This window comes from Salmo salar, chromosome ssa27 (assembly GCF_905237065.1).
Source record: "Salmo salar chromosome ssa27, Ssal_v3.1, whole genome shotgun sequence".
NCBI classification, from domain to species: Eukaryota; Metazoa; Chordata; class Actinopteri; order Salmoniformes; family Salmonidae; genus Salmo; species Salmo salar.
Genome location: NC_059468.1, coordinates 25,493,955 through 25,513,807, shown reverse-complemented (window position 1 = coordinate 25,513,807; position 19,853 = coordinate 25,493,955). Strand labels below are relative to the sequence as shown.

Below are 19,853 nucleotides of genomic sequence, written 5' to 3'. Positions count from 1 at the left end.
GATGTGCTTGTTTTAGCAATATGGGAGTGATTGCTTCCTACAAGAGCACAAAACGTATACATTTCTAGACATATTTGAAAAGTATGTGAATAATAACACTATTTTGTAAAGTGGTTTCTTGCATCAAACAACATTTTCAGTCACCTCGTCTGAAGGACAAGTGGATTAACAGGTTAATGTCAAGCCCTGCATGCTTTTTTCCAAGTCTCATGGAATGTAGGCCTACATTGAACACCACACATTGTCTGCTACTGTAGGCTGAATGATATAACAGTTATTTCTATGTTAAAATGTTATGGGATGCATGTTCTCCATTGTTTTTGATGGTATGCCACTCTGGTAAGCCTACATTATGATCCAATAGCCACAGCAGCCTATATCGCCACTGTTAAAACTAACTTAAAGCGGGTACAGCCTCAGTGTTCACAGTAAACGCACTGGAAGTTGCACAGAATTTTCACAACATTCAAGTTTCACTCAGCAGACATGAAATTAGCTCAGTGCTTAAACATTGGAGTAGACATACTGTGAAATTAGTGCTACCTAATATTTTTTCCCCCTCTTTTGGTCAGAGGGTAGGCCTAATACCATTTTTTGTTGTTGCATGTATGAATGGTCCATATGAGCCTGTTTAACTGCTAACATGACAAACTAGACTTTCAATGAATTAATGCAATACTGTTGCAAATAGCTAATCAATGTACCAGATTAAATGTATAAAACACCATTCTCCCCCTGCAAGCTATCTTCATGAATAAAAAATACACACTTACTTGTTATACATCTTTTAATATTTTCGAATTATGGTCATAAAATATTTTCATGCATACACAGGAAACCAGATAGAATCTCATGACAGATGTGCACATAACTGTCAAAGAAAGCATTGCTCTGGCTGCATCCCAAATGGCACCCTTTTCCCTATACCTACAGTATTTATTAGTGCAATACTTTTGACCAGTGTCCTATGGGCCCTGTTCAAAAGTAGTGACCTATGGCGACAATAGGGTGCCATTTGGGACACAGCGTCCATAATGAAAGACAATAGTAAGGAATTCTCTGCTGCTTGTTGAGAATGTTTATTCATTCTCATTATTACAGTGGGCTGAAAGAGAGGGTGCTATGATGGACCTTCTCTCCATGCCTCCCCCCCCACACAACCCACTCCCTCCTGTATGAGTGTGTGTGCGTGCACTCGTCTGTGTGTAGTACCTTTGGTTGTGAGATTTGGCAATAATGTTCCTCTTTGACAGACCGTTTGTTAAAAGCCTTTTATGGCATTTCCATAGACACCATTAGGTTTAAATGAAAACATTTCCTGCTACATGAACTAATCTGGAATCTGTTGGGGAGAACAATGGTCATTAAAAGGTCATGTTTTTGCGATTTAACATGAATGAAATTACAATTACACTCTATAAAATGTGTGTAAAACCTCATATGTAGGGCTCTTGCTTTAAAGGACATCTGAAAGGTATAGCATCTTTAATGCATGTTTATCAATTGTTGCTAATTTAGTGGGAAGTGTCCTTTCTCTCCTTATTGGATTTAATCTGTGAATATAACATCAGTCAACCTGGGCGCTTGGTTTGTCGTCAACAAGCTTATTCAAGCTCATGCATGTGTAATGAAATCCACTCACTCACTCTGCATACACCAATAATGTGCAATATTGAGATAACAGAGAAATGGGAGGAAAAGTAAGATAATATTATTGTTTAACTGTCAAATGCAGATATCATCATTGCAATAGCTAGTTATTTAGTCAAAACTTACTCAGTTTGAAAATAAACACCAAACAACAATATTCATTCACTTTTCTTTAAAAAAATAAAAAAGTACCAACTTTGACTTTTATGTTTTAAAATGCCTGTACCAACACAATGTACCATACTTGAATAAAACAACAGAACAAAATAACCAATGAGATGGTGTCCTATTAAAACAGACTACAGCACCCCCAAACTGTCATACGCCACCATTCAATCATCCACTGTCTATTTTCAACAATAGTTAGGTCACTCTCTGAGTAAGGGGCATACTTACAGCTAGCCGAAATGTATTCCCTTAAAATGGCATCATGGTTTTACTGTATGTGCTTTTATAGCCACTACTAAGCAGTCCAAATCACATGCATACATACTACAAAATATACTTTACCATTTGCAAATTCATACATTAGCTGACTTAATGAAATAGTACTCTAACTTTATACAACCCTCGGTTAGCATGTCGTCAGCACATGCTACCTTAATAGTGCTTGTTCAAATAGTTAAGTTAGAAGCATTTGATATTCTAATTGTGCACATGATGGGTTATATGTATGCATGATGTTGTTGTTGCTATACGCTCTGTACAGAAGCAGTAGCATAATGTTGTTTGACACTTTGTGCTTTAAAATCCTTTTCCACCGTATCAATAGTATGCGTACCTACATTAGGGTAAGCATAAACACGCCATACAACACACACATTATACACCTTGATCAATACAGCTGCATTAACACACCATTTTGCTGTTGCATATTGTCACATTGAGCGAATATAAGTATTTTCAATACATTTTAAATCATGTGAAGAAATATAGAGAAAACAACTGAGTTGAACAATTCACACAAGAAATCACAACAACATTGATAGATATGGTCTCACCATTGTTCGTCTTTTGTTTGAATGAATGAGTCCTTTTTAAAAAGTCTGGATTATTCATGAGTACCTTTACTACTTTATTACCATGGTAACCCACTTATTCATCTGTTTATCCTATGTACATAACAAAACCTTTTCAAGTTTCCCTCACAAACAAGCACACTTCCTGATATCCCTTAATCACACAATGATCCACCATCTTCAAATAAATAGGATTTTGATAAAAAAAAAAAAAAAGGTTGACATGTAAATCAAATAAAAAATGTTTTAGAAACTAAAACAAGCCGTTCCGTTGAGAGTCCGGCCGTCTAAACTGCCTGACTTGAGGCTACTTTTTTCACAACAGTATGTAAGTACACATATCTATCATATCTCTGATTTATCATGAAGTTCTGAATGAAATGTTGCACTAGGAAGGGAGAACAGATGATATAAAAAATGACATTACATTGCGGGGAAACATTCTACTCATACCTTTATAAGTGCCTTATAGAACGACATTATGGCACAGACTCATTGGTTTTCAATCACAAGGCACTGACAAAGTGTCACTGGCCAGTCAGCTTGTCACCAGGCTTATAAAATGAACTGAATTCGTAATGACTGGTTAGAAATGTTTAGAAATGTACTATTTTATAATCTGAGGAAGTAATTATGATGGTGATGGATAATGTAGAAATATTGTCCTTCCTTCCCACATTGATAGCAATCGTTGATAATGTAGCTAACCTTCAATCTTCAGTGATGTGATGTGCACCATGATAAAGAGTGAGAAGTGACATCACAAAGTGGACGGACGCCAATAACTTGAAAACGGATGGTGATTTCATAGTTCAGATACTGATATGATAGCACCCCGAGTACGTACATTGTAATTTAAGGGCACCATGATTGATAGAGAATTAAGATTATAGCTAATTCAATCAGATATCGCTGGGTTGTGGGCACACCCAAACTGCACTGAGGGGGTAGTGGGCGGAAACCCTGAATTGGTGATGATGGGCAGTAGGGTTGAAGGTTGAAGTTCAGAGCCCTGAGGTGGTGTTCCTGTCATCAGGGCTGCTAGGTAAAGTTGAGGCTAGTAGTGAGGCTAATGGCTGGGGTTGAGGGTGAGGCTAGGAGTTAGGCTAATGACTGGGGTTGAGGGTGAAGCTAGGAGTTAGGCTAATGGTTAGCATTGAGTGTGAGGCCAGGAGTTAGGCTAATGGCTGAGTTGAGGGTGAGGCTAGGAGTTAGGCTAATGGCTGGGGTTGAGGGTGAGGTTAGGAGTTAGGAGTTAGGCTAATGGCTGAAGTTGAGGGTGAAGCTAGGAGTTAGGCTAATGACTGGGGTTGAGGGTGAGGCTAAGAGTTAGGCTAATTGCTGGGGTTGAGGGTGAGGCTATTAGTTAGGCTAACTGCTGGGGTTGAGGGTGAAGCTAGGAGTTATGCTAATTGCTGGGGTTGAGGGTGAGGCTATTAGTTAGGCTAACTTCTGGGGTTGAGGGTGAAGCTAGGAGTTAGGCTCATTTCTGGGGTTGAGGGTGAGGCTATTAGTAAGGCTAACTGCTGGGGTTGAGGGTGAGGCTATTAGTTAGGCTAACTGCTGGGGTTGAGGGTGAGGCTATTAGTTAGGCTAACTGCTGGGGTTGAGGGTGAGGCTAGGAGTTAGGCTAACTGCTGGGGTTGAGGGTGAGGCTATTAGTTAGGCTAACTGCTGGGGTTGAGGGTGAGGCTATTAGTTAGGCTAACTGCTGGGGTTGAGGGTGAGGCTATTAGTTAGGCTAACTGCTGGGGTTGAGGGTGAGGCTATTAGTTAGGCTAACTGCTGGGGTTGAGGGTGAGGCTATTAGTTAGGCTAACTGCTGGGGTTGAGGGTGAGGCTATTAGTTAGGCTAACTGCTGGGGTTGAGGGTGAGGCCCCAGAGGCTCAGGTTTAGGCCTCACACTGTAGCTTTACTCCCCAGTTAGAGACGGGAACTCTCCCTGTTCAACCCCAGGCCCAGCTCACCTACACTCTCATAGTCTGGCTCCTGAACCTGGTTCCTCAGCCCCAAGTCCTCTCCACTACCAGTCTTAATGAGGCAGATGTTCTCGTAGCCCGGGTCGATGCTCTCTGCAGGAGACTCCTGGAGGTCCCCAGGGGGTCCCTGGGGGTCTGACTCCCCCTCTCCGAGCTGGGGGTAGATGTCCCTGACAGTAGCGTAGAGATCACTGGAGGACGACTCAGGGACCAGACCTTTGATCTCAGCGATGCTGCTGTAGTCACTCTCCTTCTCCTCCACGTCTAGGTGTGTCTTCCTCACTGTGGAGTACATGTCTGACAGCTGGAGAGAAAGAGGGATGAGAGTGAGAGAGAAAGAGAGAGAGAGAGAGAGAGAGAGAGAGAGAGAAAGAGCGAGAGGAGAGAATGCAGTCAGAGTGAGCATCGAAGGACTATTTGATTTATGTATCCTTTATTCAACCAGGGAAGTCACAGACTGACATCTCTTTTTCAAGTGATTCCTATATAAGCACCAGGACAATAGGGGAATGAGTTCAGTGGAAGGTCACAACCCTACCTCGTTCTCTGACAGCACATGGTTGTGAAGCCCCGGTGAGGGAGAGAGCAACTAGAAGAGAAAACAACAAAAACAAGTCCACGCATTACAATATAAAGAACCATGTGTGTTGTGCATACTGAGCTAAGCAGGTGTATAATATGTAGTCAATCATTTCTGAACAACATTACTGATTAATCAGTTAATACACAATAACATCGCTACAATTCTCATTGTGTATCGCTGCTATATACAGTCCCTTACGATTGATGGGGTCATTAATCAACAACACATAGCTGACACAGACATCAAAAACACCTTTCTAGGGTCAATATCAGAGCTAGTACGGTAGCTAGCTGGCTACTACCTCACGCCTCCTATATGTTGGATGTACTGAGGATTAAGCCTGGTTTAAAATCCATTGTTCACTTGGTCAAGGACATATAAGATGTAAATCTTGAGTTAGACAACCCAAGGTTAACCAATGACTTTACATGGGGACTGGTGAGGATGATGGTGGGATAACTTGAATGGAGAACCAGAAAGGGTTGACCACTACCATCTATATTCAGCATCATCTATCTTCAGCATCATCTCTATCAATATTCAGCATCATCTCTCCATCTATATTCAGCATCATCTATCTTCAGCATCATCTCTATCAATATTCAGCATCATCTCTCCATCTATATTCAGCATCATCTCTCCATCATCTCCATCTATATTCAGCATCATCTATCTTCAGCATCATCTCTATCAATATTCAGCATCATCTCTCCATCATCTCCATCTATATTCAGCATCATCTCTCCATCATCTCCATCTATATTCAGCATCATCTCTCCATCATCTCCATCTATATTCAGCATCATCTATCTTCAGCATCCTCTATATTCAGCATCCTCTATATTCAGCATCCTCTATATTCAGCATCCTCTATATTCAGCATCCTCTATATTCAGCATCCTCTATATTCAGCATCCTCTATATTCAGCATCCTCTATATTCAGCATCCTCTATATTCAGCATCCTCTCTCCATCATCTCATCAATATTCAGCATCATCTCATCAATATTCAGCATCATCTCTCCATCTCCATCAATATTCAGCATCATCAATCTTCAGCATCCTCTCTCCATCATCTCATCAATATTCAGCATCATCAATCTTCAGCATCCTCTCTCCATCATCTCATCAATATTCAGCATCATCTCTCCATCTCCATCAATATTCAGCATCATCAAACTTCAGCATCCTCTCTCCATCATCTCATCAATATTCAGCATCCTCTCTCCATCATCTCATCAATATTCAGCATCATCTCTCCATCTCCAATATTCAGCATCTCTCCTTTGTTTCTATCTCAGAGAGCATTGAATCCATATGCTTACTTTATGGACAGACATTCTCCTTGATTAGCGAACCAATTCATTTGATTGCCTTGGAGCCCAGTGGTGTGGAATCATGAAGAAAGTTCTTGACCCCATCATCAACAAGCCTCCATGTGTCTCTCATAATGTTAGTCTGTTCTAATTCCTGAATTCCCTGAAGTCTTTGTCCATGTAGCTTTACAAATGAAAGTGCCAGTCCAGTTAAGTAAGTCGTTTCATGACTACAACCAGGAGTTGTTTCTGACTACATGACTTGACCAGGAGAAAACAGGTTCCTAGATATACCAGCCAAGTAATTTGTCCTGACTATATTATAGCTGAAAACTAGGGCCCAGAGTTGTTATGTCAGGTCACTTTCATGGTCAGGAAAAACTATGAAAAGTATGCATGTTAAGGCATTCCTTCACTCAGTTCAGATGTCTTATAGATAAGAATGTACACTATATATACACAGTTCCAAACTGTCTCTGGAAGCAAGGTCAGCACAAGAACTGTTCGTTGGGAGCTTCATGAAATAGGTTTCCATGGCCGAGCAGCCACACACACAAGCCTAAGATTACCATGCGCAATGCCAAGCGTCGGCTGGAGTAGTGTAAAGCTCGCCGACATTAGACTCGAGCTGAGGAAACGCGTTCTCTGGAGTGATGAATCACGCTTCACCATCTGGCAGTCTGATGGACGAATCTGTGTTGAGCGGATGCCAGGAGTACCCCAATGCATAGTGCCAACTGTAAAGTTTGGTGGAGGAGGAATAATGGTCTGGGGCTCTTTTTCATGGTTCGGGTTAGGCCCCTTAGTTCAGGTGAAGGGAAATCTTAACGCTACAGCCTACAATTACATTCTCGACAATTCTGTGCTTCCAACTTTGTAGCAACAGTTTGGGGCAGGCCCTTTCCTGTTTCAGCGTGACAATGCCCCCTAGTACAATGCGAGGTCCATACAGAAATGGTTTGTCGAGATGGGTGTGGAAGAACTTGACTGGTCTGCACAGAGCCCTGACCTCAACCCCATCAAACACCTTTGGGATGAATTGGAACGCCAACTACGAGCCAGGCCTAATCACCCAACATCAGTGCCCGACTCACTAATGCTCTTGTGGCTGAATGGAAGCAAGTCCCCACAGCAATGTACCAACATCTAGTGGAAATAATTCCCAGAAGCGTGAAGGTTGTTATAGCAGCATGATTTTGGAATGAGATGTTTGACAAGCAAGTGTCCACATACACTACATGACCAAAAGTATCAAGGCAGTTTGGGGTATGGACTGACAGACAGGACATCTACTATGAGGCTGATGATGGAGGACTGAAGTCTAACATACCAACGCATCAGTCAGCCTGAGGATATGTGGTTTAGTTTCACATGGGTACACAAACACACAGGCAAACACACACACACACACACACACAGGCAAACACACACACACACACACACACACAGGCAAACACACACACACACAGGCAAACACACACACACACAGGCAAACACACACACACACACGCAAACACACACACGCAAACACACACACACGCAAACACACACACACGCAAACACACACACACACACGCAAACACACACACACACACACACTCACACACTCACACACTCACACACACTCACACTCACACACACTCACACACACTCCGAATAAAATAAAGCTCTTTCCCTTTGGCGACAGACAACTTGACTGTTGACATGCTGAATATCACAGTTTATCTAAGAAAATTGCCCCTGGTGTACATCACACTAGTGACTGGCAAGGTCAATTACATTTTGTCAGTGTAGAGCAGAAGCTTGTAAAGTCACAGGCAACACAAAATCATATTATTCCAGAAAACAGAACAGAGTCATTTCTGTTTATTATGGTTCAATAGCTGTGTTACAGAGCAGGAGAGGATATTGTATGTGTCTGTGTGAGGGCTCTGAGGGTCTACCTGAGGGAGAACCTTTCAGACGTAAACACGCAGATGTCCTCCTGTACACACACACACACACACACACACACACTTGAGTGTCATCCGTCATCTGCCTGGTCTGTCAGACAGAGGAGAGCCTGCCCATAATCAATCTCCTTCCCTCTCCTCAGCTCATCTCTTCTCCCCCCCTCTCCCCCTCTCCTCCTCTCTGCAGCACCATAACAAAAAGACACCCACATCCTCTCCTCCACTCTGATCTGCATACATTACCATACACATTACGGTCTGACAAGACAAATCACCAGCCAACCCCAGTCACACCGATGCACCGCCACCGAGAATAAAGAACGTTCTGGGTTAACCTTAAATCAGCTCCAGAGTGTCTGCAAATGTGTGTGTCCATGCGATTCCACCAGTGCGTGTGCAATATGGAGGTTGTAAAAATAAAAGTGGGAGTAGAGACGCGTAGAGGAGAATTAATGCTGACTCCACATTCCAACACGGGGGGACGCAATAGGAACATGCTTTGGGGGTGCAGGTGGCCCAGCGCAGCCCTGCGGTTGGTTCAATATTTCATCATATAGCAGGGAGCCAGAGGGTCAAGCTGGGCTGGGCGTCACCTGCTGTCCAATGATACACTTGTATTACTGATTAGCTAATTGGCTGGAGCTTCAGAGACAAAAGATGGTTGCTAGGAGAAAAAGGAGGGTTAGACAGACAAGGCTGTGTGTGAGTGAGTGAGTGAGTGTGTGTGCGTGCACTTCGTTTTATTACGGGTGACAGGTTCAGTACACATCGCTGCGTTCCTTACCAGAAAGTAGGTTGGCCCTCTTTGAAGTCTCGTAGGTTGATTCATCGCTGTCTTTTTATTTATAAATCTCTCTCACTAAAACTCCCGGTGTAACTAACTTCATTAATAACCTTTAGATCTCTCTCATCGGGAGCAGGAAGTTTCATATATCCTAATTGAGCGGAAGAGGGAGTCTCCTTTGCCAGGGCAAAGGATGCAAATCACTATCTAGTGAAACAATGCATATAGTATTGTGAGGAATAGTTAGCGCTGTCGTCCTACTGTCCGTTTACTCAATTTCTCTCTTCCACACATAGGCGTACACAAACACAGACAGAAACACAGACAACCATCCTCACCTCTCCGTTGTGAAGTGCTGCCCCCATTACCACCACCCCTCCTGCGTCCATCATAGTAGGCTGGTTGTCGTTCTCATCCAGCACCTTGTCAGGTATAGGCGGGGGTCTGTCCTCCTCCTCGGGCTCCTCTGTGGGGCTCACAGCAGCAGCGATGGTGGCTGAGCGCCTGGCCTCCAGGTCTGCACTGTAACGGCTCTTCTTGTTCAGATCCACCGAGGCGTACTCCACTCCCGCGCACAGGGGCCCCCGCTCCGGGGTGCTGCAGGGGCTGAGGTGGCCATTGTGGAGGGCTGGACGGTGGTGGGAAGGGGGTAGGTGGTGAGGGTCATCATCGGGGCTGAAGGGGGACGTAGTACCGTGTCCGTTGGGTAGACCTACAGCCAGGCTCCCTGGATGGTCCTTCAGCTCTTTGACCGTCTCGTAGAGGGAGTCTTCAACGCTCACGTCACGGGACGCCGTCAAGGTGCCGCCTCTCTCCTTCATCACCTAGTTAGTTGATTGAGACAGCTGTCAGTACATTAGGACTAGTCTTCCTGGGTGTATACTCCAATACAATCCAGTACAACTATACAATAAAAACAAGAGGACTCATTCCAATGAGTAGCTGTATAAGTACACAGGCACAACAACATGAATCCCTAATACCGCGTAGGTGCCGTCTCCAGAGACGGGTAGAGGGGGTTCGCTGGAGGATCCCATCCCCTCCAGGGCGCTGTTGGGTGGGATGCTGGGCAGCTCGCGGTCCTGGGGACACTTGGAGCTCCGCAGCTCTGACTGGCTGGACAGCATCTCCTCAGAGGGCTGGGGACTGCTGTCCTGGGTGTCGGTCAACACTGGGAGAGGATGGATCAATCCAATTGAATCCAATGTTATTTTTAGATGAGTTGGGTTGAGTTTAATTGAATTGAATACAACAAAGGGGGCAGTGTGTGGGTGGGTGGTTATGCCGGGTTAACAGAGAGAGAGAGGGGGTAGTGTGTGGGTGGGTGGTTATGCCGGGTTAACAGAGAGAGAGAGGGGGTAGTGTGTGGGTGGGTGGTTATGCCGGGTTAACAGAGAGAGAGAGGGGGTAGTGTGTGGGTGGGTGGTTATGCCGGGTTAACAGAGAGAGAGAGGGGGTAGTGTGTGGGTGGGTGGTTATGCCGGGTTAACAGAGAGACAGTTTGAGAACCAGGTACTGCAGTGACGTCTCTTGTCTTAGACCACTGCGCCACTCGGGTGCCCCACGTCTCTGCAGTACTTGGTTCGAATCCAGGCTGCATCACATCTGGCCATGGACTAGATAGCCACAGGTGTGGAAGCCAAATGAATAATCAAGCAAATGTGTAAAGTGAAGGCTAAATGTAGATGTAATGTATTCTGAATGAAAATTCCACTCTCTGAAATGACGACAAACAAACAACACGTGCAGAAGAAGTCATTGTGTGTGTGTTTGTGTGTGTATTACCTGTACCACTGGTTAGTGGGCCGTTGTGTGAGCTGCTCACCACTAGGTCAGTCCCTGGGCTGTCCACAGATTGACTTCCGGTAAACGTCTCTCTCTCAGACACCTGTACAATAGAGACAAGGACTAGGTTAGAATGGGTCTAGGTGGCTTAATAATATAGACACAGATCTGGGATCAGTTTACCCTAAATCCCTATGTGGTCCTGTGTGGCTCAGTTAGTACACATACAACAAACATATGCGCTCACTGTACTAGAAGTCACTTTGGATAAAAACATCTGCTATGTGGAGCCAAATACATTACAAATACATTACAAATCCATGAAATCAGTGTCATCCAACTCCTCAATCTGAGAGGCTGAGAGCAAATCTAATGTATTTACACTTCATATTAACACCATGACATTGTGGGGGGAGAAACGGCATTGAGCTAGCAGCCACTGCAGGCCTTTGTTTGTTGTTTTTCAGACACCTTCACTGATAGAAAACCAAGAAACAGTGAGATATATAGTTCTATAGCACCTCCTATTGGCTGTGTCTGGTAATGACTGTTGCTAGGCTGAATCTGATGGAATTCCTATAGACATAGGCGTTAGCTGCGCAGCACTTAGCCTGTCGAGTACAAGACAACGAGCTTATTTAACCTAATAATGAGGGCAGTAATCATGCTGTCGAGTACAAGACAACGAGCTTATTTAACCTAATAATGAGGGCAGTAATCATGCTGTCGAGTACATGTAATGTATTCTTTACTATAGCTAATGCCCATCATGGTCCTCATCATCATGGAATAGCTGGGGATAGTGTAATAATTCATAATATGCACTCAGAATCCCATTGAAATAAACAGTTTACTATGCAATTAATGTGCTAACTCGTGAACTGGTGAAAAAAAAGGTGAATTAAATATTGTGGCTCTGAAAATACTGATTCTTCTCTGAGAACATTAAAGTCCATATAAAGATACTGCAGACTGAAGCGGAAGACATTCTACCCATCTGGTGTTGTTTCCAGACCACAGTACACAGTGTGTGTGTGTGTGTGTGTGTCGGAGTAAATATTTTGACTGCATTCATCACATTAAACTAATACTCCTTCCCCACTCTGGAATTCATGTCTCCCTTCTGTCTATTCCTTCCTGGATAATGTTGACCTCTGAACTCTTAACCTGGGTCATCTTCCCTCCCGTTCTACACCACACTCAGACAAAGGAGTGGCTACATCTTCCTCCCTCCCCGGTCATTATGGATGCTAATGTAACTGCCTCATGACACCCGACAGCACCCAGAGAGAGAGACACTGGCTCGCATGCACACAGGCACATGCACAAACAGCTTCACAACTCACAGCTGTTCTCTCCTCTCCATCAGTCTAACCCAGGAAGACACCAACCCACCAACTCAACCATTCTGCTAGACAAGTTGCCTCTGACATGTTCTCTCCCTTGTTTTCATTGACTAACCCTGTAACCCACAAGGCCAACCCTCACTCACTGAAGTGTTGAGAGGAATGTCTGACAGAAAATGAAAGGAGGAACTCTCAGATTTCTTTTCAGGGAGAGATATACACTTCAGCAGAATAACAGACTGGCTGTTTTAAGTGAAGGAAGCGAGGGAACCCTTTAAAAGAGGGAAAAGAGGAAAGAAAAGAGGACTACTTCAGACAGACTCACTCCATTCATGAGGTTCTCATGGTCTCCTGGGCGGCCATTGGATTTATTTTGCCTGGAGAAGAATAAGGAAGAAGATGATTAAAACGTAGACTTTGTCTGTTTTTAGAGTTTATGTATGGACTCTGAACTACAGAAGACTGTAATAATGCAGTCTATTATGCAGACACCCAACTGTGCTAGTCTGTCTGCCGGTACCAAAGTAAGAATGGGATTAATTAACTGAAATCAACAGTACAGTATAACTACAGTGGCTTCAGTATTCATACCCCTTGACTTATTCTATATTTTGTTGTGTTACAGCCTGAATAAAAAAAATATGTTTGTTTTGTTTTTGTCACCCATCTATACACAATACTCCAAAATGATTTTTAGAAATGTTTGCAAAAGTATTCACACCCCTGAGTCAATACATGTTAGAATCACCTTTGGCAGTGATTACAGCTGGGTAAGTGACTAAGAGTTTTCCAAACCTGGACTGAAAATTCTTCAAGCTCTTTTAAGTTGGTTATTGATCATTGCTTGACAGCCATTTTCAAGTATTGCGATAGATTGGCAAGACTAACTACGCCACTCAGGAACATTCAATGTCGTCTTGGTAAACAACTCCAGTGTATATTTGGCCTTGTGTTTAAGGTTATTGTTCTGCTGAAAGGTGAATTTGTCTCCCAGTGTCTGTTGGAAAGCAGACTGAACCAGGTTTTCGTCTACGATTTTGCCTGTGCTTAGCTCTATTCCGCTGATCTTTTTCCTAAAAAAAGTCCAGTCCTTGTTAATGACAAGCATACCCATAATATGATGCAGTCTCCACCATGTTTGAAAATATGAAGAGTGGTACTCCGTGGTATGTTGTATTGGATTTGCCCCAAACATAACACTTTGTAATCAGGACTAACATTTAATTTCTTTGCCACATTTTTTTGCAGTATTACTTATTGCAAACAGGATGCATGTTTTTGAATATTTTTTATTTGTACAGGCTTCCTTCTTTTCACTCTGAAATGTATGTTAGTATTGTGGAGTAACTACAATGTTGTTGATCCATCCTTAGTAATCTCCTAACACAACCATTCAACTCTGTAATTGTTTCAAAGTCATCATTGGCCTCATGTTGAAATCCTTGAGCAGTTTCCTTACTCTCCGGCAACGGAGTTAGGAAGGACGCCTGTATCTTTGTAGTGACTGGGTGTATTGATACACCATCTAAAGTGTAATTAATAGCTTCACCATGCTCAAAGGGATATTCAATGTCTGCTTTTTATTTTTACCCATCTACCAATAGCTGCCCTTCTTTGCGAGGCATTGGAAAACCTCCCTGGTCTTTGTGGTTGAATCTGTGTTTGAAATTAAGTGCTTGATTGAGGGACCTTACAGATAGTTGTATGTGTGGGTTACAGAGATGAGGTAGTCATTCAAAAATCATGTTAAAAACTATTATTGCACGCAGAGTGAGTCATTGCAATTTATGTGAATTGTTAAGCAAATTTTTACTTCTGAACTTATTTAGGCTTTCCATAACAAAGGGTTGAAGATTTAGACTCAATACATTTTAGCTTTTCATTTGTAATTAATTGTTACAGATTTGTGTGTATTGTGTGTAGATCAGTGACACAAACTCTCAATTTAATCTATTTTAAATGCAGGTTGTAACACAACAAGATATGGACAAAGTCAAGGGGCGTGAATGCTTTCTGAAGGCACTAAGTAAAACGACAGTATTCATGCATTTCATTTTATTGTGTCCCACTCACCCCTGGCAGCTGGCACACAGCTGCAGTAGCAGTGAGAGCAGCACGATGGCAGAGACGGCCATCAGGGTGACCACTAGGACCAGCGGCTCGTTGCCTAACGATGTTGCCGTGGCGACCCCTGACCCCGCAACCCCCAGTCCTAACAAGGCACTGAGCACCGGAGCCATGATGCATCACACACTGGGAGGAGACCTGCTAGCAAGGGGGCATCACACACATGGGACCGGGTGGGGGTGGGGGGGGCATCAAAAAGAATAGTGCACACTGATCAAGGAAGAAACCTCTGATCCACATCTCTTCATTCTATACTGACCATAACAGGTTCATTCTATACTGACCATAACAGGTTCATTCTCTACATTCTATACTGACCATAACAGGTTCATTCTATACTGACCATAACAGGTTCATTCCATACTGACCATAACAGGTTCATTCTCTACATTCTATACTGACCATAACAGGTTCATTCTCTTCATTCTATACTGACCATAACAGGTTCATTCTCTTCATTCTATACTGACAGGTTCATTCTCTACATTCTATACTGACCATAACAGGTTCATTCTCTACATTCTATACTGACCATAACAGGTTCATTCTCTACATTCTATACTGACCATAACAGGTTCATTCTATACTGACCATAACAGGTTCATTCTATACTGACCATAACAGGTTCATTCTCTTCATTCTATACTGACCATAACAGGTTCATTCTCTACATTCTATACTGACCATAACAGGTTCATTCTCTACATTCTATACTGACCATAACAGGTTCATTCTCTACATTCTATACTGACCATAACAGGTTCATTCTCTTCATTCTATACTGACCATGACAGGTTCATTCTCTACATTCTATACTGACCATAACAGGTTCATTCTATACATTCTATACTGACCATAACAGGTTCATTCTCTTCATTCTATACTGACCATAACAGGTTCATTCTATACATTCTATACTGACCATAACAGGTTCATTCTCTACATTCTATACTGACCATAACAGGTTCATTCTCTACATTATATACTGACCATAACAGGTTCATTCTCTACATTCTATACTGACCATAACAGGTTCATTCTCTACATTCTATACTGACCATAACAGGTTCATTCTCTTCATTCTATACTGACCATAACAGGTTCATTCTCTACATTCTATACTGACCATAACAGGTTCATTCTCTACATTCTATACTGACCATAACAGGTTTATTCTCTACATTCTATACTGACCATAACAGGTTCATTCTCTACATTCTATACTGACCATAACAGGTTCATTCTCTTCATTCTATACTGACCATAACAGGTTCATTCTCTACATTCTATACTGACCATAACAGGTTCATTCTCTACATTCTATACTGACCATAACAGGTTCATTCTCTACATTCTATACTGACCATAACAGGTTCATTCTCTACATTCTATACTGACCATAACAGGTTCATTCTATACTGACCATAACAGGTTCATTCTATACTGACCATAACAGGTTCATTCTCTTCATTCTATACTGACCATAACAGGTTCATTCTCTACATTCTATACTGACCATAACAGGTTCATTCTCTACATTCTATACTGACCATAACAGGTTCATTCTCTACATTCTATACTGACCATAACAGGTTCATCTCATTCTATACTGACCATAACAGGTTCACTAATTCTATACTGACCATAACAGGTTCATTCTCTTCATTCTATACTGACCATAACAGGTTCATTCTCTACATTCTATACTGACCATAACAGGTTCATTCTCTACATTCTATACTGACCATAACAGGTTCATTCTCTACATTCTATACTGACCATAACAGGTTCATTCTCTACATTCTATACTGACCATAACAGGTTCATTCTCTACATTCTATACTGACCATAACAGGTTCATTCTCTTCATTCTATACTGACCATAACAGGTTCATTCTATACTGACCATAACAGGTTCATTCTCTTCATTCTATACTGACCATAACAGGTTCATTCTCTACATTCTATACTGACCATAACAGGTTCATTCTATACTGACCATAACAGGTTCATTCTCTTCATTCTATACTGACCATAACAGGTTCAATCTATACATTCTATACTGACCATAACAGGTTCATTCTATACATTCTATACTGACCATAACAGGTTCATTCTCTACATTCTATACTGACCATAACAGGTTCATTCTATACTGACCATAACAGGTTCATTCTCTTCATTCTATACTGACCATAACAGGTTCATTCTATACATTCTATACTGACCATAACAGGTTCATTCTATACTGACCACAACAGGTTCATTCTCTACATTCTATACTGACCATAACAGGTTCATTCTATACTGACCATAACAGGTTCATTCTCTTCATTCTATACTGACCATAACAGGTTCATTCTCTACATTCTATACTGACCATAACAGGTTCATTCTCTTCATTCTATACTGACCATAACAGGTTCATTCTCTACATTCTATACTGACCATAACAGGTTCATTCTCTACATTCTATACTGACCATAACAGGTTCATTCTCTACATTCTATACTGACCATAACAGGTTCATTCTCTTCATTCTATACTGACCATAACAGGTTCATTCTCTACATTCTATACTGACCATAACAGGTTCATTCTCTACATTCTATACTGACCATAACAGGTTCATTCTCTACATTCTATACTGACCATAACAGGTTCATTCTCTACATTCTATACTGACCATAACAGGTTCATTCTCTTCATTCTATACTGACCATAACAGGTTCATTCTCTTCATTCTATACTGACCATAACAGGTTCATTCTCTACATTCTATACTGACCATAACAGGTTCATTCTATACTGACCATAACAGGTTCATTCTCTACATTCTATACTGACCATAACAGGTTCATTCTCTACATTCTATACTGACCATAACAGGTTCATTCTCTTCATTCTATACTGACCATAACAGGTTCATTCTCTTCATTCTATACTGACCATAACAGGTTCATTCTATACATTCTATACTGACCATAACAGGTTCATTCTCTACATTCTATACTGACCATAACAGGTTCATTCTCTTCATTCTATACTGACCATAACAGGTTCATTCTATACTGACCATAACAGGTTCATTCTCTACATTCTATACTGACCATAACAGGTTCATTCTCTTCATTCTATACTGACCATAACAGGTTCATTCTCTACATTCTATACTGACCATAACAGGTTCATTCTATACTGACCATAACAGGTTCATTCTCTTCATTCTATACTGACCATAACAGGTTCATTCTCTTCATTCTATACTGACCATAACAGGTTCATTCTCTTCATTCTATACTGACCATAACAGGTTCATTCTCTACATTCTATACTGACCATAACAGGTTCATTCTCTACATTCTATACTGACCATAACAGGTTCATTCTCTACATTCTATACTGACCATAACAGGTTCATTCTCTACATTCTATACTGACCATAACAGGTTCATTCTCTACATTCTATACTGACCATAACAGGTTCATTCTCTTCATTCTATACTGACCATAACAGGTTCATTCTCTACATTCTATACTGACAGGTTCATTCTCTACATTCTATACTGACCATAACAGGTTCATTCTCTTCATTCTATACTGACCATAACAGGTTCATTCTATACTGACCATAACAGGTTCATTCTATACATTCTATACTGACCATAACAGGTTCATTCTCTACATTCTATACTGACCATAACAGGTTCATTCTCTTCATTCTATACTGACCATAACAGGTTCATTCTATACTGACCATAACAGGTTCATTCTCTTCATTCTATACTGACCATAACAGGTTCATTCTCTACATTCTATACTGACCATAACAGGTTCATTCTCTTCATTCTATACTGACCATAACAGGTTCATTCTCTACATTCTATACTGACCATAACAGGTTCATTCTATACTGACCATAACAGGTTCATTCTCTTCATTCTATACTGACAGGTTCATTCTCTACATTCTATACTGACCATAACAGGTTCATTCTCTACATTCTATACTGACCATAACAGGTTCATTCTCTACATTCTATACTGACCATAACAGGTTCATTCTCTACATTCTATACTGACCATAACAGGTTCATTCTCTTCATTCTATACTGACCATAACAGGTTCATTCTCTACATTCTATACTGACCATAACAGGTTCATTCTATACTGACCATAACAGGTTCATTCTCTACATTCTATACTGACCATAACAGGTTCATTCTCTACATTCTATACTGACCATAACAGGTTCATTCTCTACATTCTATACTGACCATAACAGGTTCATTCTATACATTCTATACTGACCATAACAGGTTCATTCTCTACATTCTATACTGACCATAACAGGTTCATTCTATACTGACCATAACAGGTTCATTCTCTACATTCTATACTGACCATAACAGGTTCATTCTCTACATTCTATACTGACCATAACAGGTTCATTCTATACATTCTATACTGACCATAACAGGTTCATTCTCTACATTCTATACTGACCATAACAGGTTCATTCTCTACATTCTATGCTGACCATAACAGGTTCATTCTCTACATTCTATACTGACCATAACAGGTTCATTCTCTTCATTCTATACTGACCATAACAGGTTCATTCTCTACATTCTATACTGACCATAACAGGTTCATTCTCTACATTCTATACTGACCATAACAGGTTCATTCTATACTGACCATAACAGGTTCATTCTATACTGACCATAACAGGTTCATTCTATACTGACCATAACAGGTTCATTCTCTACATTCTATACTGACCATAACAGGTTCATTCTTTTCATTCTATACTGACCATAACAGGTTCATTCTATACATTCTATACTGACCATAACAGGTTCATTCTCTACTGACCATAACAGGTTCATTCTATACTGACCATAACAGGTTCATTCTCTACATTCTATACTGACCATAACAGGTTAATTCTCTTCATTCTATACTGACCATAACAGGTTCATTCTCTTCATTCTATACTGACCATAACAGGTTCATTCTCTACATTCTATACTGACCATAACAGGTTCATTCTCTACATTATATACTGACCATAACAGGTTCATTCTCTACATTCTATACTGACCATAACAGGTTCATTCTCTACATTCTATACTGACCATAACAGGTTCATTCTGAACATTCTATACTGACCATAACAGGTTCATTCTGAACATTCTATACTGACCATAACAGGTTCATTCTCTACATTCTATACTGACCATAACAGGTTCATTCTATACTGACCATAACAGGTTCATTCTCTACATTCTATACTGACCATAACAGG

At 41.3% G+C, this 19,853-nt stretch overlaps 1 protein-coding gene across 6 annotated transcripts in view; it reads right to left on the bottom strand.

Moving 5' to 3' along the window:
* Window positions 1-769: 769 nt before the first annotated feature.
* Window positions 770-19,853, bottom strand: part of LOC106588814 (phosphoprotein associated with glycosphingolipid-enriched microdomains 1) — a 100,212-nt gene continuing 81,128 nt past the window's right edge. For 3 of the 6 annotated variants that reach the window (XM_014178258.2, XM_045709299.1, XM_045709300.1), the window contains 7 exons: window positions 14,489-14,683; window positions 12,741-12,792; window positions 11,070-11,172; window positions 10,268-10,455; window positions 9,623-10,108; window positions 5,188-5,238; window positions 770-4,953 (listed from right to left, as the gene is read on the bottom strand). In XM_014178258.2, the coding sequence (XP_014033733.1) occupies window positions 4,594-4,953; window positions 5,188-5,238; window positions 9,623-10,108; window positions 10,268-10,455; window positions 11,070-11,172; window positions 12,741-12,792; window positions 14,489-14,655 (1,407 nt within the window). In that variant the 5' untranslated portion in view covers window positions 14,656-14,683 and the 3' untranslated portion in view covers window positions 770-4,593. The remainder of the gene's footprint in view (window positions 4,954-5,187; window positions 5,239-9,622; window positions 10,109-10,267; window positions 10,456-11,069; window positions 11,173-12,740; window positions 12,793-14,488; window positions 14,684-19,853) is intronic. The other 3 variants (XM_045709298.1, XM_014178259.2, XM_014178262.2) reach the window with 1 other exon arrangement.